Genomic DNA, 21532 nt, shown 5'->3' on the forward strand with positions numbered 1-21532 from the left:
AGGCTTCTTCCCTCCTCTGGAAAGGCAGGCCCAGCACGTGCCAGGCCTTTGTTCCCAACCTCCTCCATGAGAGGCCGTCTCCAGAGGACAGGGCTGCACAGGGGCCCTCCTACAGGACAGCAGGGATGACAGCCTCATGGTCTCCCGGCTGCTGCGTCCTCGGAGTGACTTGGAGCTCTAGGGTTCTCCCCTACTCGACAAGGGGACTGTGTCTCTACCAAGGAGGTAAGACAGTCCTGGGTGCTACCCCGTGGGCTATGAAGAGGAGTGGACAGAAGGACTCCGCAGGCTGCCCTGACCCCAGTTCTCGTACGCATCGGCCCCTTTCCCACCTTTGCCGACACTTCTCAAGTCCTGCTGCCTGTCGGGGACACCTGCACACGCCCCTCAAAGCCACACTCAATTGTGCCCGTGTGGGAAGCTTCTCCAAAGCACCCTCAGCAGGAACATTCCACCTGCAGGCAAGGGCCTCTGCTCTTCAGCTTCACATGCTCGTGGAGGAACCTACCGGCAGACGCGCCTCATCCCGGCTGTGGGGGTGCCCGGTCTGGCTGTTCTTAGAGAAAGGCCTTGGGGAGACGAGGTCAGTCTGTGGCTGGTCCTGATTTGGCAGGTGTGGCTGCAGCAAGGACTGGGTTGCAGGGAAAGTCTCCAAGGGGACCTGAGCAGCAGATGGGGTGAGTTCTACTGAGAGTGGAGCTGGGGAGCCTCACATGAGCTTGGGGGGCAGCCAAGACCCACTTGTCCGGGTGTTGCGGGGTCTACCCCAGCCTCCAGGACTCCACTGGGGGAGGCACACAGGCCTGCAGCCTCATGCCGCCTCCATGGTTTGTCTGGCCTGGACTCTGACCAATGTTGGGGCCCAGAGACTTGAGACACTGGGTGTGGCCTCAGAAGAGGGTAGATTTTAATAATAAAACAAAGTTTAAAAGGGACGGTGAGTGTTTATCTTGCAGAGAATATGCCTCTTGAACTGAGCCAGAGAAACAGGTCAATGAAATCACTGCAAAACTCCAGGGCTGCGATGGTCACAGAGGCTGCGCTGGGCCAGGACAGCCCAGGGCCCCGAGGAAGAGCTGCCCGGTGCTCACGCGTGCTTTGCCCGCATCCTGCGAACTGGGAGGCCGCGAAGGCCTGAGAGTCAAGGCAGTTGGGGGAGAGTGCAGGTCACTCACGCGGACTCTCGCCAAGAGGCCACGAGAGGCGGCTGCCTGGTCCGGAGCACACTTCTCACTCTTCGGTTCGATACCAGTTCTCCTCCACGGAGTGGCCTGTGCCTGCATTCGTCAACATGAGCTCCCGACTATGCCAGGACCAGGGTCTGCATGCTCAGTGCTGACGAAGCCCGTGGTAGGGCAGAGGCTGTGTGGATGGAACGGATCTTAGAGGATTACTGGGAAGAGGAAGATGTTTAATTGTTACCAACTAGACTAGGAAGGGGCACCAGGGCAGGCAGTGGCTGAGGTGGTTTGTTGACACTGTCCCAGGGCAGGTCCCAAGGCCTGAGCCTTGGTGCTCAGAGTTTTGGTCTTGGGCCAGTTTTGCACTCTTAAAAGTTACTGAGGGCCCCAGAGAGTTTTGCTTATGTGGGTTTTATCTGTCGATATTTACCCTATTAGAAATTAAGACTGAGACAAATTTAAAAGTATTTATTAATTCATTTAAAAATAACACTAAATCCATTATGTGTTAACATATGGTAACAAATATTCCAATATTTATGTTACATTGATATTAGAGCATAAATATTCCAATACCACGTCACGTCATGTAGCTGCGGGAAAATTCCACCCTGTGCTTGTGGCGCTCACCTCCGCGGCGTAATTGACAAACAGTGGGGCCATGAGGTCACTGGGCAGAGCCTGTGCTGCCCAGGCTGGAGCCAGCCGTCTCCACGGTCCACGCCTAAAGCCTGAGAGGCATGAGGGGCAGAGCAGACAGGTGGCTGAAGGGGCTGGCTGGGTCTGCTGGGTCTTCTCTCCTGCGACAGCACCCGGCCCCTGCAGCACTTGGCAAAACTACCCCGGAGCGCGCAGCCTGTGGCTCCGATGTCTGTGATAACATACGTGTTTTATGAACTCAAGCAACTTCTGGCCCCAAGGGGACTTGGCTTGAACAAGCGTCCTGCTGGGATGGAGCAGGGTGAGGGGGTGAGGTACGTCCTGGATGGTGTTTCCATGGGACTCTGGCTGGCTCTGGGACCGCCAGCATCCTGGTCTGGGTGCCCGTGTTGTGCTGACCCAGTGTTCTCGGGGATCTCTGGCTGCTGCTTGGCTTCCATGGGTTGAGCCTCTGGGCACCTCCCTGAAGGACGTGGCTGGGCATAACTTGAGACGGGAACAGCCTCGGGAAAGCCTGAGATACTGCGCTGATTCAGACTGTTTCAGAACAGCCCCCGGACAGCCTGAGATACTGTGGGTGATTCAGGCTGTTTCAGAAGCCAGGAAGCTTGCTGCAGTGGGATAACCTCCCAGAGGAGGACAGTCTTGGGAACCTGGCTGACCACAGCCTGAAGGCACAAGCCCACGAAGGAGAGTGACATGCGGGGGTCCATCCTCAGTCTCCTGCCTCAGATCCTGGCTGCCCCCACTAGGCCTCTTTCCCCACAAGGCAGGTGGGGCGGCCAACGGTGGGAGCTGCACTCTTCACGGAAGAGGGAAAGGAAGTGTGGGGCGGGGGCCAGAGGAAGGACCCCTTCCTCTCCTGGCAGCTTTCCCCCAGACTCGTGGACTGCAGCTGTCCAGTGACATCCAAGGAGGCAAGAAGTGCCACTCAGCATGTGGGGGTGGGCACAGAGGACAATGACCTGCGTCAGAAGCTCGGGGTGGGGGAGGCTTGGAGTGGAGGCGCGTGCTGACTGGGAGGACGGTCAGGAACAAACAGGTAGAGAATGGACAAGCCGCAACTGAGAGGACTGGCACAGCAGCTGGTAAAAGCTGCCAGGGGAGGGGACCACGGAGCCAACACTGCCACTGCAGGGGCTCAGCTGTCAGGAGGGGGGACCACGGAGCCAACACTGCCACGGCAGGGGCTCAGCTACCAGGAGTGGGGCCCACAGAGACAATACTGCCATGGCAGGAGATCAGCTGCCAGGAGGGGGGCCCACGGAGCCAGCATTGCCATGCAGGGGCTCAGCTACCAGGAGTGGGGCCCACAGAGACAACACTGCCATGGCAGGGGCTCAGCTGCCAGGAGGGGGGCCCACGGAGCCAGCATTGCCATGCAGGGCTCAGCGGGGACTGGAGGCCTGGCAGGCAGAAGGCCCCGGGCGACTGTCAGGGAAGGACAGTGTCAAGAAGAAACATGCTGCCCTGAACCCAGAGAGCCCTGACCTGAGATTCTAAGGTGTGAATATGGGGAGGGGGCATCTTACACAAAGGACCCGAGAGCTGACTAAGACCACTTTGTCTCAATGTGACACCAAAAGCAAAAACAACAATAAAACAGACCAAATGGACGTTGTCAAAATCAGAACCTTTTGTATGTCAATGTTTCACCATTAAGAAAGTAAAAATTCAACCCACAGAAATATTTTGGCAGAAAATATTTGCTGATCAAATATCTTCAAAGGAACTTGCCTCCAGAACACAGAAAACACATGGTCTCAGGACAGTGCACCTGGCTCATCACGGAACCAACCGCACCCCCCACAGCTCCATGGTTTCGGGATAGTGCACCTGGCTCATCACAGAACCAAGCGCACCCCCTACAGCTCCATGGTCTCAGGATAGCGCACCTGGCTCATCACGGAACTAAGCACACCCCCCACAGCTCCATGGTCTCGGGACAGCACACCTGGCTCATCACAGAACCAAGCGCACCCCCCACAGCTCCATGGTCTCAGGATAGCGCACCTGGCTCATCACAGAACTAAGCACACCCCCCCACAGCTCCATGGTCTCAGGACAGCACACCTGGCTCATCACAGAACCAAGCGCACCCCCCACAGCTCCATGGTCTCGAGATAGCACACCTGGCTCATCATGGAACCAAGCGCACCCCCGACAGCTCCATGGTCTCGGGATAGCGCACCTGGCTCATCACGGAACCAAGCGCACCCCCCACAGCTCCATGGTCTCAGAATAGTGCACCTGGCTCATCACGGAACCAAGTGCACCTCCCACAGCTCCATGGTCTCAGGATAGCGCACCTGGCTCATCACGGAACCAAGCACACCCCCCACAGTTCTGTGGTCTCAGGATAGTGCACCTGGCTCATCACAGAACCAAGCGCACCGCTCTGGCTCCATGGTCTCAGGATAATGCACCTGGCTCATCATGGAACTGAGCGCACTCCTCACAGCTCCATGGTCTCGGGACAGTGCACCTGGCTCATCACGGAACCAAGCCACACCCCTCATAGCTCACCTGGGAGGTTTCCCTGGAGTACTTCTTACACAGACTGTCTATGCTCATGAAGAACGCCTGGATATCTGCGTCGGTCTGAAAGAGAAAGAAATGACTCTACATTTATTGCGTCTAATAAATGCTTCTGGCCACCAGTTAAAAACTGTACTTTAAGACCTAGAATTAGCTATAGATGACCCAAGTGGCCAGTACATTGTGAATGGCCTCTCAGGCGCCCTGCCAGGGACAGCCTCGATCAGCAGGACAGCCCCTTATCCTGGCCACTTCCCTTTGAGGTCTGTGCGGGGCAGTGTTGAGGGCTAGGAGGCAGAGCAGCCTGCCTGACAAAGACACGCTCCCTCCTCAAAAGGGTCTTAGTGAGGGCAGAAGGTCACCATGAATGAAGGCCTCCAGCCCAGCCTCCTCCTTTAGTATGGAGACATACTAAAATCAGAAGGATGATATAAGCTGACAAGCATTAAGTTACCACTATGTAGTCACAAGTACAAGTCGAGTTATTTAAAAAGCAAGTGTAAGGACCTTAAGAAAGGACGCAGGTTTAAGAAACAGCATCTTGTAGGTTGGGAGCGGTGGCTCAAACTTGTAATCTCAGCACTTTCGGAGGCCGAGGCAGGCGGATCACAAGGTCAGGAGATCGAGACCATCCTGTCTAACACAGTGAAACCCCGTCTCTACTAAAAATACAAAAAAATTAGCCGGGCGTGGTGACGGGCACCTGTAGTCCCAGCTACTCAGGAGGCTGAGGCAGGAGAATGGCGTGAACCCGGGAGGCAGAACTTGCAGTGAGCCGAGACTGCGCCACTGCACTCCAGCCTGGGCAAAAGAAACAGCGTTTGGTTACAGGCCCTCATGCAGACGCTCCCAACTTCCTTCACAAGTGCCTCCAGGATGCCATGCCTCGCCTCCCTGCACCTCTGGCCTTCCCTCACTTTCCCCACCCAGGACCACGTTAGCACAAAACACTAGGCGACAGCTGTCCTAGGCATGGAGCTACCGTGAGCCAGAATTGCCTGAGCAGTCCAAAGAAAAGGGGTTCATGCCTGTAATCCCAGCACTTTGGGAGACCAAGGTGGGCAGACTGCTTGAGATCAGGAGTTTAAGACCAGCCTGGCCAACATGGTGAAACCCCATCTCTACCAAAAATACAAAAGTTACCTGGGCGTGATGGCAGGTGCCTGTAATCCCAGCTACTTGGGAGGCTGAGGCAGAAGAATCGTTTGAACCCGGGAGGTGGAGGTGGCAGTGAGCCGAGATCGTGCCACTGCACTCCAGCCTGGGTGACAGAGCAAGACTCCATCTCAAAAAACAAACAAACAAACAAAAAACAAAACACCAAAATCCAAAACCAAAAACAAAGAAAGGGACAAACACCAGAATGACAAGACATAGGAAGAACCTCGTGCCTCCTCCCATTCTGTGTTTCAGGATGGTGAGCGCATAGAGAGTCAAGACGGTCATCTAAGCCCATCCACCTACCTACCAGGGGCTCCCCAAATCTCACTGAAATGACGGTAAAATTTAGGAAAAAATACTCTATTTGTGGTAGAAAACAGGAAACGATATCTTGAATCGACCAGACTGAAGAATTCTAGAAGACAGAGTATAGACTGGCTTGGATCAGGATTAAGGCACCAGCCCCAACGCCCGGGGCAGGTGCAGATGAAGAGGTCCTGGAATCCACTCCAGAATCCACTCCCAGGCGCCCAGAGGCAGAGGCCAAGCAGAGCATCCTGGAGGTGAGCTCCTCTGTAACAGGGGACCTCAGACCCAACAGAGGGGAGACCTGGCTCTGGCTCGGATGGGGTAGGAGCTCCTGTGTAACACCATCCCATACACACCAAACTGCAAAGGCACAAGCAGTATGTCCAATGTGACAGGCATCAGGAGCTCAGAGTCTGGCCTAAATCCAGATCTGCAACCCTGCTTCTTCACCTAACTCCTCCATGCCTCAGTCTCCCCACGTATAAAACAGAAGCAGAAACAGCACCCCCTCAGCCCTGGCCATGGCAAGCAGCAGGTGACACAATACAGAAAAAGTGCCCCCAGCAGAGCGTGGCCCATGTGAGTGCGCAGGGAGCGGAGACTGTCACTGTTATCTAAGGTATATTATAAATACACAGATGCCTCAGAGACAAGACCAAGAGCTCCATGGACCAGAAATGGGAGCAGGTGAAGAAGCTGTCACAGATCGATCTGGCTCCATGGCCTTCTGGGTGAGGGGGACTGAGTCATTCTACACATGACAGACACCCCAGGATGTCCAGAAGATGAGCCTAGAGACAGAACAGCCAAGAAGTCTACAAAACTAACAAACGGCATCACAGCACAGATGCACAGACCTCAGTGAGGCCTGGGCAGGAGAACACAGGCAGCCATTCCTCCACCCCGGCACTCACCTCACAGAGGGCCAACGATAAGCCAGGTGCCAGAATTTTCAAAATGCTAAGATGCATTCATTTTCAACAAAGAATTCTGAAGTCTGTGAAAATGTGCTTCAAGAAAAAGAGGCATTTTTTAAAAACAAAAACTGAAAATTTGTCACTAACAGCCCAGCACTAAAATAAATAATAAAGGAACTCCCCGTAGGTAAGAAAAATAATTCCTGATAGAAGCACAGAGATTCGGGAGGCAGCGAGGAGCAGCGAAGAGGGGGAAATGGGGGAAAATCTAAATGAGTATTAGCTGTCCATGGCAGCACTGTATGGTGGGGCCCAGCGCAGTGAGAGGCAGTGAGAGCCAGTGTGGCCTGTATGGTGGGGCCCAGCGCAGTGAGAGCCAGTGTGGCCTGTATGGTGGGGCCCACCGCAGTGAGAGCCAGTGTGGCCTGTATAGTGGGGCCCAGCGCAGTGAGAGCCAGTGTGGCCTGCATGGTGGGGCCCAGCGCAGTGAGAGCCAGTGTGGCCTGCATGGTGGGGCCCAGCGCAGTGAGAGCCAGTGTGGCCTGTATGGTGGGGCCCAGCGCAGTGAGAGCCAGTGTGGCCTGTATGGTGGGGCCCAGCGCAGTGAGAGCCAGTGTGGCCTGTATGGTGGGTCCCAGTGCAGTGAGAGCCAGGGTGGCCTGCATGGTGGGGCCCAGTGCAGTGAGAGCCAGGGTGGCCTGTATGGTGGGGCCCAGTGCAGTGAGAGCCAGTGTGGCTGCAGGAGCCGTGCGGGGAAGGCCAGGAGAAGGGGGATCGGGTGAGAGCTGAGGCCCTCGCATCATCAAGAAAATTGAATTTTCATTAGACTTTTAAATGTCAAGACTGCTCGCACAATCCCTAGGAAAATCACAAACGGATGTTTTCTTTTTGTATTTAATTTTTAAAAGGGGGGTGTGTGCTCCACAACGGTACAGTAACGAGGATACAGAGTTAAATCTCACAGCGTGACTGAAGGCCTTTGCTGCGTCTGACGTCATCAGGGCAGAGGGCGTAACGAGTGGAGGAAATCAACCCCGGTGCAGAGCAATCGAGTCCCAAGGTCCGACGGCGTAAGCGGACACAGGGGCACCACCGTGAGGGATCCACGGAGCTCTCCTCACGCAGCTGTAAAGGCGTGCTGTTGGTGACTCGCTGTCAGACACAGGAAAGGGGCGCTGCAAAAGAGGGCTCTTATCATCATGAAGGCTGATTCAGCCACTGCCACTAGGCAGGAAGGGGGTTCTCTTGACTAGGAATGCCAGCCCTAATTTACTGTCTTGAAACACACACAGATTGTACTGGCTACAGCACGATACTGTCCTTGGGGCGCCAGGCTTACACAGGACTTCCTTGCTGGAGTCTCAGCTGTCAACACTGATTTCATCTTCTCTTGCTTGCTGCCTGCATGGCCTGTGCACGGCTTCAGAATCGTACCAGGCTTACTGCTTTCCCGTGATACTTCTAGCGTTAGGTCTTGTTTTGTGTTTCTGTCAAACATTCTGAAATTATTGTAAGACCCAGTCACAACACCGTCAGATCCATTCCAATAACACTGAATTTGTCAGACACATGGTCCTTTTCACACAGTGCACAGCTTACTTCCGAGCTACTGGTGCACCTGTTACATTTCCACAGGCATTTTCCATAATTTTTTTTTTTTTTTTTTGAGATGGAGCCTCACCCTATGGCCCAGGCTGGATTGCAGTGGCGCGATCTCCGCTCACCGCAACCTCCACTCCCCAGGTTCAAATGATTCTCTAGCCTCAGGCTCCCAAGTAGCTGGGATTACAGGTGTGTACTACTGAGCCTGGCTAATTTTTGTTATTTTCAGTAGAGATGGAGTTTCTCCTTGTTAGCCAGGCTGGTCTCAAACGCCTGACCTCAGGTGATCTGCCTGCCTCAGCTTTGCAAAATGCTGGGATTACAGGCGTGAGCCACCGCACCAAGCCGCGTTTTCCATATTGAAGTTCCAACTTTTGACTAACAAATGGTCTCTATCATCATATTTGACCACTATGGCTGAATTTTACATCAGAAATTAGGAGATGATTTCAGACAAAAATGACCCGTTACTGGAATCATCAGGTTCTTCAGTGTAGATGCCTATCACAGAGGGCAGACGCTCTCATGTCACATGAGCAAATAGTTCCTTTACTGCTGCTAGATACAGATGTGTTATAGCTGTTCAGATGGACTTCTGTGGCTGAAATCACCTGTTAGCTCTTTCATATTGTCAGGCTTGATATCCACAATATTAAAACTCCTGTCTATAATTTCTAGATGCCAAAGACTTGATTTTAATCTGCAAATCACCTGCAGATAAACATGTTTCAAAATCACTATTAACAGGAATTGAGTTGATGTGACGAGTATGAGCGTTGGCAGATGCTCTTTGTGGAGTGACTGCGACCCCTAGACCCATGGGCCTAAAGACTGGCACTCATAGTGCAGTAGCCGTGGTGGCATCTCTACACACCCCATCTTCCTTTTCAAGTTATATCCTTCTGGTCTTTTGTCCCTTTCACTGATTTTCCATAATTGTATTATTATTGGTAGACAATACTGAGCAGAATTTTTCTCGGGGAAACCACCTAGTTTTGTTGAACTTTTCTTCTCTTTCTAAACTTTTCAAGTGGTCAAACTCTGGCTCACGGTTCTGAAAGGTCCTGTAAACACAGTATTCCCTTCTGCTTAAGATGAGATTTTGTTCATCTGCTCCTGTTGAAGGATTATGACTCTGCCACCTATATCTCCAGTTCCTACTAATTCTCCAGAATGAATAAGTTCTACTAGGGAAGAAAAAAGCTAATGAAATAGTTATGGTCAATAGTTATAGAAAAATTAATAAAATTCCACACCACTCGTGACATCATCTGCTATGTCGTCATCCATTGCTCCTTTCACCTGAGAAACCGCTACTGAGTGTCATCCCTCCTCCAGCTCCTGCCATAGGGAAACAAAAATACACATATGGCCCCATTATGCTTCATCTTGTGAAGGGCTCTTCCTTCTCAGCGCAAAAATATCTGTACATACACCTAAGAAAGCTTGCAGCAGGGGGTAAACTACTTTCCTTGACCTAAATGTTGGTTACACATTATGATTGTGAAAAATTTACTGAGGTATACACTCATAATGTGTGTACTTGACTATGTGTTAGCTCATAGAAATTGTAACTAAAAACTTGCAAATATTTTAAAATGAATATACTTCTAGGTAACACATGGGTCACAGGAGAAACTGAGTAAAAATATCAAAATTCAAAGATAAAAATATAATATCATCAAATATGTATACTGCAGGCAAAAATGAACACAGAAGGAAAGTTATGACGCTATAGTGTAATATTATAGAGGAAAGATTGAAAATTAATCCTAAGCACCCATCTTAAAGAACAAACTAAATTCAGACAAAAAGGAAATGATAAAGAGAATTAACAAAATAGGAAACAAATATAAAATGGACACAATCAACAGAGCTAAAAATTAGTTTTTGAAAATACAGTCGTCCTTCAGTATATGAGGGGAAATTGGTTCCAGGACCCCAATTGTGCTAAAATCCAGGCATACTAAAGTTCCACAGTTGGCCTTGTAGAACCTGCATAGAGGAAAGGTCAGCCCTCCATCTGAGCAGGTTTTGTATCCCATGAATACTGTATTTTTGATCTGCACCTGACTGGAAAAATATCTATGTATACATGGACACACACCATTAAAACTTGTGTTGTTCAAGAGTCCACAGTACTAATAAAAATCACTAACATTCATCCTGGCTATCAGGGTGAAACCCCGTCTCTACTAAAAATACAAAAATACAAAAAACAAAAACAAAAATAAACAAAAAAAAACTCTGGGAGGCCGAGGCAGGTGGATCACGAGGTCAGGAGATCGAGACCATCCTGGCTAACATGGTGAAACCCCGTCTTTACTAAAAATACAAAAAATTAGCCGGGCGTGGTGGTGGGCCCCTGCAGTCCCAGCTACATGGGAGGCTGAGGCAGGGGAAGGGCGTGAACCTGGGAGGTGGAGCTTGCAGTGAGCCAAGACTGCGCCACTGCACTCCAGCCTGGGCAACAGAGCGAGACTCCGTCTCAAAAAAAAACCAAAAAAAAACAAAAAAAAAAGGCTGGGCGCAGTGGCTCACGCCTGTAATCCCAGCACTTTGGGAGGCCGAGGCGGACGGATCACGAGGTCAGGAGATCGAGACCATCCTGGCTAACAGGGTGAAACCCCCGTCTCTACTAAAAAAATCACTAACATTTGGCACAACTGGTCAAGAGAAAAGAGAATTCATAATACGCACTGTTAAACAAGGGGCATCATTATGGAACTTACAGACATGAGGAATATGAGTGGATAACAAGCATATTGATGACAAGAAATTTGAAAATTCCGATGAAATGCACTAATTCCTAGAAAAACACAATTTACTTAAATTGACTCAAGGAGAATTAGGAACTTTAAACAGTTTGATGTCTAATAAAGACATTAAATCCCTAGTTTAAAATCTTTGAACAGAAAAGTTACTGGGCCTAAATAGTGTCACTTCTGAATTCTACCAAACATTTAAAGAAATAACCCCAATCTTACAAAAAATTTTCCAGAGAAGAGAAAAGTAAAAATAATTTACAACTTGTTTTATGAAACCAGAATAGACCCGATTTACCAAAATGTGAAAAGGGCATTACAAGAAAAAAAATTTACAGGTCCAGCTCTCATATGAACACAGGTGCGAAAAACCCCACGCAAAATAGTAGCAAACTGAATTTACTTACATATACAAGCTACCTTATAACACTACAAAGTTGAATTTATTCCTAGAATCTAATGTGGGTTCCAAATTCTAAAAATAAATGCAACTCACCACATTAATAAATGAGAATAATTAAATGATAATCTCGACAGCTATAGAATAAGCTAATAAAAGTTATAGTCAATAATCATAGAAAAATTAACAAAATTCAATACCATTCATGATGATTAAAAAAAAAAAACCTTAGCAAAAACTTGATGCACATATAATACTTGATGAAATACTGGAAGCTTGACCCTGAAATTAGGAAAATGACGAGGACGCCAGCTAATGCCACCATTTCTCCTCAGCACTGTACTGGAGGTCCCAGCCAATGCCGTAAAAAAAAGGAAGCGCATAAGGATTAGAAAGAGAGATCTAAAGCGTCCTTATTCAAAGATAACCTGTTGGCGTATGTAAATGTTCTAGCAGAGTCTACACATAAACCAACAGAGTTATCAAGTAAGTTCTGCAAGGTCACTAGTGACAGTTAAGAAAATCAATTGCATTTTTATAGACTAGCAATAAGCACTTGAGATAAATTTTTTAAAACTACAATAGTAGCAGTCCAAATCATTAAATACCTAAGAAAAATACTAACACTGATGCACAAAGCCTCCCTAAAGAACAGTAAGTCCACAATAAAAATCCCAACAGGATTCTGTGTCTGTGGAAATTGACCATTTGCCTCCAAAATTTATGTGGACATGCGAAGATGAATGTAGGCCAACTGGTGTATCAGACAACCCCCAAACCTCAGTGGCTTATTGTTGGGACACTTGTTTCTTCCCATACAATAGTTCAAGACCTGGGTGGCCTTCCACACAGGCTCAGGTCACCCCGCCCCCAGCAGCTCTGCCCTGTTCTCCGGGGCTTCTGTGGTGACGGAAGGACGGTAGAGGGCTGTCCAGGAGGCTGTTTTTATGGGCCAGGCCTGGAAGTGGTCTTCATCGCTCCTGCTTGCATTTCAGCATGGGAAGGTAGGTGGGGACAATGAGTACAGCCAGGTGCCCAGGAAGAAAGGGAACAGGTGTGGCGATGACTGCCCAGTCTGGCCTGGTCTGCCATTCTGGTCACTGGTACCCAGGTCACTCCTCCCCTAGACAGAAAGTCACTCCCCCAGAGTGGAGCGCCCCCACCACCACTGTCACTGGCCCAGCTCAGATGCTGGGGCAGCATGTGGCCCCTTCCCTCGGGTCCCGATTTGGCCTGCAATCTATGAGCTAGAAGACAATGAACGTGTCTGCATCCTCACCATGACCTGACGTCTAATGGGGGCACGGGGCAGGACAGCTAAGAAACACTCCCTACCGTACCAAGGGAGAAGGACAACACAGGTGCACGTCATGAGGCATTTGAGGATGGGTGCTGGGGGCTCCTCCCCCAGGGAGAGCCTGGGCTGGACTGCAGCTCTGCCTTCTGGGGAAGCTCTCTTGTCTGCTGTCTCCAGACCCTGCCTGCTGGGGTTCCCATCAAGTGAAGTGAGGCAGAAGTGCTGCCTCAGCTTTCAAGGCCTTCACCCTCGAGACTTATGTCTTACCACTTGGAATTCAAAAGCAACTGGCATGTCCATGACTGTGGGGCATCCTCGTCCTTCACCTCCTTACTGTAGCTACTCCTTTCCACATATGTGTGTAAAAACCGGCCCGGCCTAGCTTACACTCTCCCTCCTCAAGGAGGCAGATGCAGGGGGAGCACAGCCGCTGCTCTGCTCTGCGCTCACCGGAGTCTCCCTTCCTGGCGGCCTGGCCACCCATCACATCCCCAGGCGCTGGCTTCAGTCTACCCTGCTCCCTGGCCATCCACCACCCAACCAATACGGTGGTGCTCCATTTTGTGCGTTCAATCGTAATGGAGCATTATAATGACAAACAAATCAATATATAAAGATATCTCAGGTGGTGACACACACTGCGAAGCAGAATAATCCAGGTCAAGGAACACAGAGTCAGAGGGTCACTTTTACATGGTGGTGTCTGTCACAATCAGGTCTGGGGAAGTCCATTCACAATGTGTTTTGTTTTAAAGAAAAAACAACATGAGAATAGAAACCATCAGAGGGTACTGCACTAAGCAAGGACAAGAACTGCTCTGTGAAATTGATTTCACCAAAGTGCTCACACACAGATGCACCCACGTGCAAGTGCACACGCTGCCATAATATAAAGCTTCCTTTCTATCGCAGGTCAGGGTCAAAGAAGCCAGCATGACCCAGAGCTGTTGGTGATGTCTCCTCACATTCCACAGAGACCTTAAGGCTGTGGGGGATGGAGCCTGTGGCCATCTGGGAGGACACTCCAGTCAGAGGGAACAGGAAAGCCAGGTACTGAGGTGGAAGACCCTGGCTCCTGGAGAGGCTGCAGGCCAGGGTTGCTGCCTGGGGACCACGAGGCTGCCAGAGCCCAGGCCACAGGGCCTACATGCATGGGGGACTTTGGTGCTTACTCCTGGAAAGTTGGGATGCATTTAAGCAGATCCCTCTGGCTGCAGGGTGAAGAGGCTCTAGGAAGCCAGACTGAGAGGAGGAGAAACCAGCAGCTCCTATGGGGGGTGAAGCAACAGGGAAGGGAAGACCAGCATTCAGAAGAGCCCACACAGTCTGTGATGGTTTAGAGAAAGAGAAGCAGGAACAACTTCCACATTTTAAACAATTTTACTTATACACACACACACACACACACACTCACTCAGACATAGAGAAAAGAACACACGCCTTTTTAAACACCCATCAAATATGAAAAATTACCATGTATTAAACCGCAGTGAAAATCCCAATAATTAAAAAACCCACATAGCCATATTCTCTCATCAGAATGCCATAGGACTAAAAATTAACGATGAAAATGACAGGGAGCTAAAATCTAACCACTCAGAAACTAAAGCATATCTTTTCAAATAATTCTTGAGTTAAAAAATAAAAAGACAGATTAGAGATTATTTAGAAATGAGAGAAAAGCGGTACTCAAAATGATACAGAATAGCAGTGCACAGAAAGACACGGATGGTCTTAAATATACTTACTAGGAGACAAGTAAGTAAATGACCTGAACATTCCACCCAAGCTAGAGAAAGGCTAAGGGCTCACCAGCCTCCAGCCCGACCATGTGACAGGGCTTAGCGTGAGGGTACTGTGTGAGGAGCAGAAGCAGGCAGGCACTGAGCCGCCTCTAAGCTGCCACACGTGTGGAGGAAAATAAAGTATTTTCTGTTAAAAGTGTAAACATTTACATCTTTTGCCCTTGCTTTTTCATCACTTCAGGAATTTACGCCACAGAAATATTCTTACAAGTGTGGAGAGATATTGGTTAAAAATGTTCACTGGAAGGTTGTTTGAAACAGCAAAAAACCGAAAAAATCCAAAGGCTCACTGATAGGAAAATACTAAAATATAATGCAGTCATTTTAAGAGTGTGCCCAAAATATAATGTCAACTGAGAAGATACCTTTTTTTTTTTTTTTTTTTTGAGACAGAGTCTTACTCTGTCGCCCAGGCTGGAGTGCAGTGGTGTTATCTCGGCTCACCACAGCCTGTCTCCTGCGTTCAAGTGATTTTCCTGCCTCAGCCTCCCGAGTAGCTGGGACTACAGGCGTGTGCCACCACTCCCAGCTAATTTTTTGTATTTTTAGTAGAGACGGGGTTTTACCATGTTAGCCAGGATGGTCTCGATCTCCTGATCTCATGATCCGCCTGCCTAGGCCTCCCAAAGTGCTGGGATTACAGGCGTGAGCCACTGCGCCTGGCCGAGAAGACACCATTTATTTTATTTTATTTTATTATTATTATACTTTAAGTTTTAGGGTACATGTGCACAATGTGCAGGTTAGTTACATATGTATACATGTGCCATGCTGGTGTGCTGCACCCATTAACTCGTCATTTAGCATTAGGTATATCTCCTAATGCTATCCCTCCCCCCTCCCCCCACCCCACAACAGTCCCCAGAGTGTGATGTTCCCCTTCCTGTGTCCATGTGTTCTCATTGTTCAATTCCCACCTATGAGTGAGAACATGCGGTGTTTGGTTTTTTGAAGACACCATTTTTATGAAAAGGTAAATCACAATAACACACATAGAACAGGTACCAAACTCCTAGTCACTGTCATCTCTGGGAAACAGGATCTGGGGACTTACACCTTTTTTTTTTTTGTGAGACGGAGTCTCGCTCAGTCGCCCAGGCTGGAATGCAGTGGCGCGATCACACTGCAAGCTCTGCCTCCCGGGTTCACGCATTCTCCTGCCTCAGCCTCCCGAGTAGCTGGGACTACAGGTGCCCGCCACCACGCCCAGCTAATTTTTTTGTATTTTTAGTAGAGATGGGGTTTCACCGAGTTGGCCAGGATGGTCTTGATCTCCTGACCTCGTGATCTGCCCGTCTCAGCCTCCCAAAGTGCTGGGATTACAGGCGTGAGCCACCGTGCCCGGCGGGACTTACACATTTGCCATTATAATTTTCTGTACTGTATGACTGTTGTGTAACTTTGTATTATGTTTGTAATCAGAGAAAAACAACTATTATATTTAAATCATCAGACCAAATGCACATTTTAGAGATCAGGCAGAGAAAAGACCAACCATTTGTTTATACCAATAACAAGTTAAACTGAATATTTTATAGAGAGAACAAAAGGCATTGTTTTAAGCCTTCAGCAGTAATTGATTTTAAACTTACTTTATGAACAACACTCTTAATTATATATGATCCCTATACAAATCCAAACTCTATCACCCTCTTAAGGTGCTTGTATTGTGCTGCAGAAATCTACTTAACCCACTTTCATTTCCAGGAACACAGCACGATTCAACAACCTAGGAATAAGGTCAATCTATAGCTAAGAAAGTTTTAAAAATTAAGTTTTAAAAACTAAATCCTAATTGCATTTTGATCACTCAGATATCTTAACAGAGCAAAGTGACTGAAAATTTTAGACACCACAAACGACTAAAAATTAAATATCAAATTTAAAAGGAAATATGACTGTGAGTAAGATGCAGACACTACAGATTTCAACTTACATGCTTTGAAAGTAAAACTGTACGACAAGGAGCTTTACAAATCAAGCATTCATTCTTTTTACCTATAAAATAAAAATAGGCTTTATTATATTAGACTGACTACTGCTTTTAAATATGTATACACGCAGACTTTACAATGTTTCTCCAAGAAATAGGCAGGATTGTATCACTTACAGGTTTTCATGTTCTGACAGGATGAGGCTGTGGGTACTGGTACAGTTGGAAGGATTTATAGAACTAACATCCTATTCCCCTCCTTTGCAAACATGCACAAAAACAGTGACCATAAAGATCAAAACACCTAAGGCTAAGTCTATCCCAGGTATTTATTACAATTAGGCTTTTTAAAAATTAAAATTAAAAATTTTTTTTGAGACAAGGTCTTGCTCTGTTGCCCAGGCTGATCTGCAAGTGGCATGATCACAGCTCACTGCAGCCTTGACCCCCTCCACGGGCTCAACAGTCTTCCCCTCTCAGCCTCCCTGAGTAGCTAGGACCACAGACGTGTGCCGCCACAGCTAGATAATTTTTAAATTTTTTTGAAGAGACAGGGTCTCACTATGTTGCCCACACTGGGCTCGAACTCCTGGGCTTAAACAATCCTCCCACCTCAGCCTCCCAAAGTGCTGGGATTGCAGGCGTGAGCCACTGTGCCTGGCCATAATTAGCTTTTTTTTTTTTTTTTGAGACAGAGTTTCACTCTGTCACCCAGGCGGGAGTGTAATGACGCGATCTTGGCTCACTGCAACCTCCACCTCCTGGGTTCAAGTGATTCTCATGCCTCAGGCTCCCAAGTGACTAGGCGTACAGGTGCCTGCCACCACACCAGGCTAATTTTTGTATTTTTAGTAGAGACGGGGTTTTGCCACGTTGGCCAGGCTGGTCTTGAACTCCTGACTTCAGGTGATCCGCCCACATCGGTCTCTCAAAGTGCTGGGATTATAGGCATGAGCCACCATGCCCAGCCTATGATTAGGCTTTATAGTGATATCTTAATCTAAAATTTTTAACTATTCAAAATGAACTTCAAGCTTGATTTTCTCACTAGTCAACTTGGAGCCCAGGGCTGACCAGGCACTATGAGCCTGGTCATATGACACTCCTGTCATTCCAGGGAGGACATCAGGTCCAAACCTGAACAAGCCCAGTGGCTTTGTCCCCTCCTCTGGGCCAGTGCAGCTAAGAACGAGGAAAAAAACATCGCTTAAGTGAGAGGTGGCTTCACAGACTTGAGGATTCCAACGCTGCTGAGTCAGCAATACTGCTGGGCAATCCTGCTTTTCCTGGGTATTTTCTGCCCCATTCCCCATGGGGCTATTCAAACCAGGGCCCTCATATCATCTACTCAGAAGAAGCCCTGGCTCATGACCTACCTCAATTTCTCTGCCCTCTCCTCTAGACTGACCCACCACAGAACATCCCACTTCACGCTACCGCCTTCCTGTCTGCCTTGGAGGCAGCATCTCTTCCAGCCCAAGCCCAAGCTTTCACTTGTGTATCCACACTCACCTCACTGTCCGCAGCTCCCAGCACACAGAATGGTGTCCTACTGTGGAGTGAGGTGTCCCCTTCTAACAGCCTCCAGAATTGTCTCCTTTCCTCTCTTCTTCAAGTTGCCCTCATGCTAAAAACATCTACCCTTGACAGTAGGTCCCCTCCCTTCTAGCTCTTTAAGTGCAAATTCTGCAGCAAGAAAATTCCTCTTATGCACCATCACAGCCAGGAGTCATGCAGTAAAAGATTAACAGAGCCGACTCATAAGAATCAAAAAGTTCTTACAAGGGAAGAGGATTAACAGACATGACAGAGAGGAAATCACATGTGGCCAAAAGACAAAGGGATTGATGTCTGATCTATAAATAGTGCTCACTAGTCAATTAAAAAGAAACACTTCAATAAAAGGCTATGAGGAGACCTGAATAGGCATAAGAAAAAATGCAAACAGCCAATAAACACACAAAATGAAGGTCAAAGTCACTAGTAAGAGACACCAAAGAGGAGAGAACAACAGGTGCTCACGTGTCACTACAGGGAATAGAAACAGGCACTTCCTTTGTGCCTGTTTGGGTCACATTTGGGTCAGTTTTTCATGTGCACACCCGCAGCCTAGCACTCCACCCCGAAGAATATATTCCAAGGAAAAAAATCAAGTAAGAGAACAAGTGGTGTCTCACAGCAAAACTGCAGAAACTATGTTATGGTATGATAGCCAAAAGATGTATCATGCAACCTTAAGAATGATGATACAGACTTATTTTAACACGGAAGGAGGTCCATGTTTGAGTAAGTAATAAAAGCAGATTACTAAATGGTAGACACACCGTATTGCTTTTGTTTTAAAAATCTGCATCTATAGGAAATGCTTGGAAGGATATACACCAGAGCTAAACAAGGGCTTCCCTCTGAGTGACACACCACTGGACAGCTACGGAGCTACAGTCAGGGCTCTGCCCAGAGCCTCCACCCCTTTTCACCATTTTTTGTGTGTCCTCGGATTTGGTGTGGTCTCAACATGCAGCATCTGTGGCTTTTTGGAGGAATGCACTGAGACTACTGGAATCTCTGTTGACCTTAGGCTTTAAGAGCTAGGCAAACCTGTGAATCTGTACCTGCCCCAGGCCCTTAACCAGTCACCTGCCAACACAGGGTATGCTGACCTCGAAAACAATGACACTCTGAGCCTTGTCTTCACACTTCCCAGCACCACGAAGGCACACGCGTCTCCATCATTCCTAACAATGTTATCTTTGGGAAACATTATCTTGGGTCACCAGTGCCCTCCTCATTGGTCCAACGGACACTTTCAAACACCAATTCCTTGACTTCACTGGGATGTCTAATTCATCAACATCTCTCTTTTTTACCTGACATCTTCCTTACCTCCTTCAACAAATGCTCTTTCCAACAAGATAGTCTCTTCTAGTTTCCTTCGCCTTTGAGGCTCTCCACACTCCAATATCTAGGATTATTATCCCATGTTAATCGCTCCCCAAATGTATTTCTGGCTGTCTTGAGTTCCGGACCCACATGTTCAACTGCCTCTTCTCTTCCCCTGGATGGCTCTCATAGGACACAGGCCGTGTCCAAACATGAGCTCAGGGGCCCTGCACTCCACCCTGCTGTGCCCCACCCTGCTGGGTTCCCTCCTGCTGGGCTCCTCTCCAGTGTTCTGTCTAGCAGTGAAACCCTGTCCAGTTCTCTAGCCCTAGTCTCTGACTCAAGTCTGCTGAATCTACCTAACTTCTCCTGAACCTATCACTTCTCTCCACCACCTCTCATGTGCTCAGCTGCAGTCTCTCCCACAGTTTCTATCTCCCTCCAATCTACTTTTCACCCGGCTGCCCGAGAGACTTTTGTTTTTAAATACACACCTGAAATCAACAACTCCACTCCTGGGTTACACACCCAACAGAAATGTGCACCTAAGATCACCAAAGATTCACAGTAGCAAGAAGATTCACAGTAGCACTATTTCTGCAGCCAAATCTACAAACAACCCGAAGGGCCATGGACAGTGGAAATGATGAGTAACTTGGGGTGTATCCATACAATGGAATACCACACAACAATGAAAGTAGATGAACTACAGTTACATACAAATACAAAGATGAACTTTGCTAATCCCACACTTCGGGAGGCCAAGGCGGGTGATTGTTAGAGGACAGGAATTGGAGACCATCCTGGGCAACAAAGGGAGCCCCATCTCTGTCAAAAAATAAAAAAATCAGGGGTGCGTGGCTGCACATGCCTGTAGCCCCGGCTACCCTGGAGGCTGAGGCAGGAGGATCACTTGCGCCTGGAAGGCGGAGGCTGCAGTAAACCGAGATCCCGCCACCGAACTCCAGCCTGGGCGACAAAGCGGAGCTCTGCCTTGAAAGAGGCAAAGAGAAGGAAGGCAGAAAAAGGAAGAAAGAGGGGGAGCCACGGAAAGCGGCTTTGCTGTAGGGCTGGTTGTAGGGCCGCATTCACCAAAGCCCCATGGGTCTAAGGCCAACTCCGAGGATGGAGGTCAGCACAGCGGGCGTCCCCTGGGGCTGGAGGGCTGTGAGCCACCGGCATCCAGCTGGCTGCTTTCACGGGGAAGTTCGCTTGGTAAAAGCTCACTGTGCTTTTGCTTTTGTTCTTGCATAAACATCAGTTCAACACAAAATTTTCACAGAAATAAAAACACCTCCCTGACAATGCGACTTTCCACTTGACACCAGGGCCCCGCGCTGCCCATGGAACAGGGCCAGAGTCCTCCACGAGCGTTAAGGTTGCCGCCTGCCCGCTTCTCCCCCAGGTCCTCCAGGCGGGACCCGCAGCCTGCAAGCCAGAGCCCCCGACTGACAGGACTCGCGGCCCGACCCCCGCGTCCCCCTCATCCTGCATCCCGCTCCCCCCCCGGCGGCCCGTCCCCCCCACGGCCCCTTCCTGCCTGCGGACCCTCCCCCGCGCCCTCCTCCCCTGGCGTCTCCCTTCCCCCCATCTCCTCGGTATCCCCCTTCCCCCCCAGCCTTGACCCCTCACATCCCCCCCTTGCCCCCTCCTCTGGCGTCCCCTTCCTCCCTGCAGCCCCCACCACCTCCTGCGTCCCCTCTCTCCCCACCCTTCCGCAGCCCCTCACTCCCCCGCTCCCTCCCCACCGCATCCTCGGTGTCCCCCTCTCCCCAGCGGCCCCTCATCACGCCCGCGGCCCCCACTCCCCGGTGGCCCCCTCCTTCGAATCCCCCTACCCCCGCGGCCCCTCACCCCCCCATGCCCCCTCCTGCTCCATGCGCCGTCTCTCCCCCGCGGCCCCCCACGCGCCCCCGCGGCCTCTCCCCTGGCATCCCCCTCCCCCTGCCCCCTCCCCCTTCTCCACGCGCCCTCTCTCCTCCGCAGCCCCCCACGTGCCCCCATGGCCCTCCCACCCAAGCCCCCCATCCCCCGGCGTTCCCTGCCCCCCTTGCCGCTCCCCTCCCCTCTCCAGCCTGCGTTCG

The 21532-nt window shown here is 49.5% G+C and overlaps 1 protein-coding gene across 1 annotated transcript in view; it reads right to left on the minus strand.

The window, feature by feature from the left end:
* RNF212 (ring finger protein 212) overlaps window positions 1–21532 on the minus strand; it is a 58245-nt gene that overhangs the window by 36407 nt on the left and 306 nt on the right. Inside the window, exons 2-3 of the mRNA XM_054553659.2 lie at window positions 16572–16633; window positions 4368–4442 (exon numbers count right to left, since the gene is read on the minus strand). Coding sequence (XP_054409634.1) covers window positions 4368–4442; window positions 16572–16633 — 137 coding nt within the window. The remainder of the gene's footprint in view (window positions 1–4367; window positions 4443–16571; window positions 16634–21532) is intronic.

Source organism: Pongo abelii, chromosome 3 (assembly GCF_028885655.2).
Source record: "Pongo abelii isolate AG06213 chromosome 3, NHGRI_mPonAbe1-v2.0_pri, whole genome shotgun sequence".
Taxonomy (NCBI): Eukaryota; Metazoa; Chordata; class Mammalia; order Primates; family Hominidae; genus Pongo; species Pongo abelii.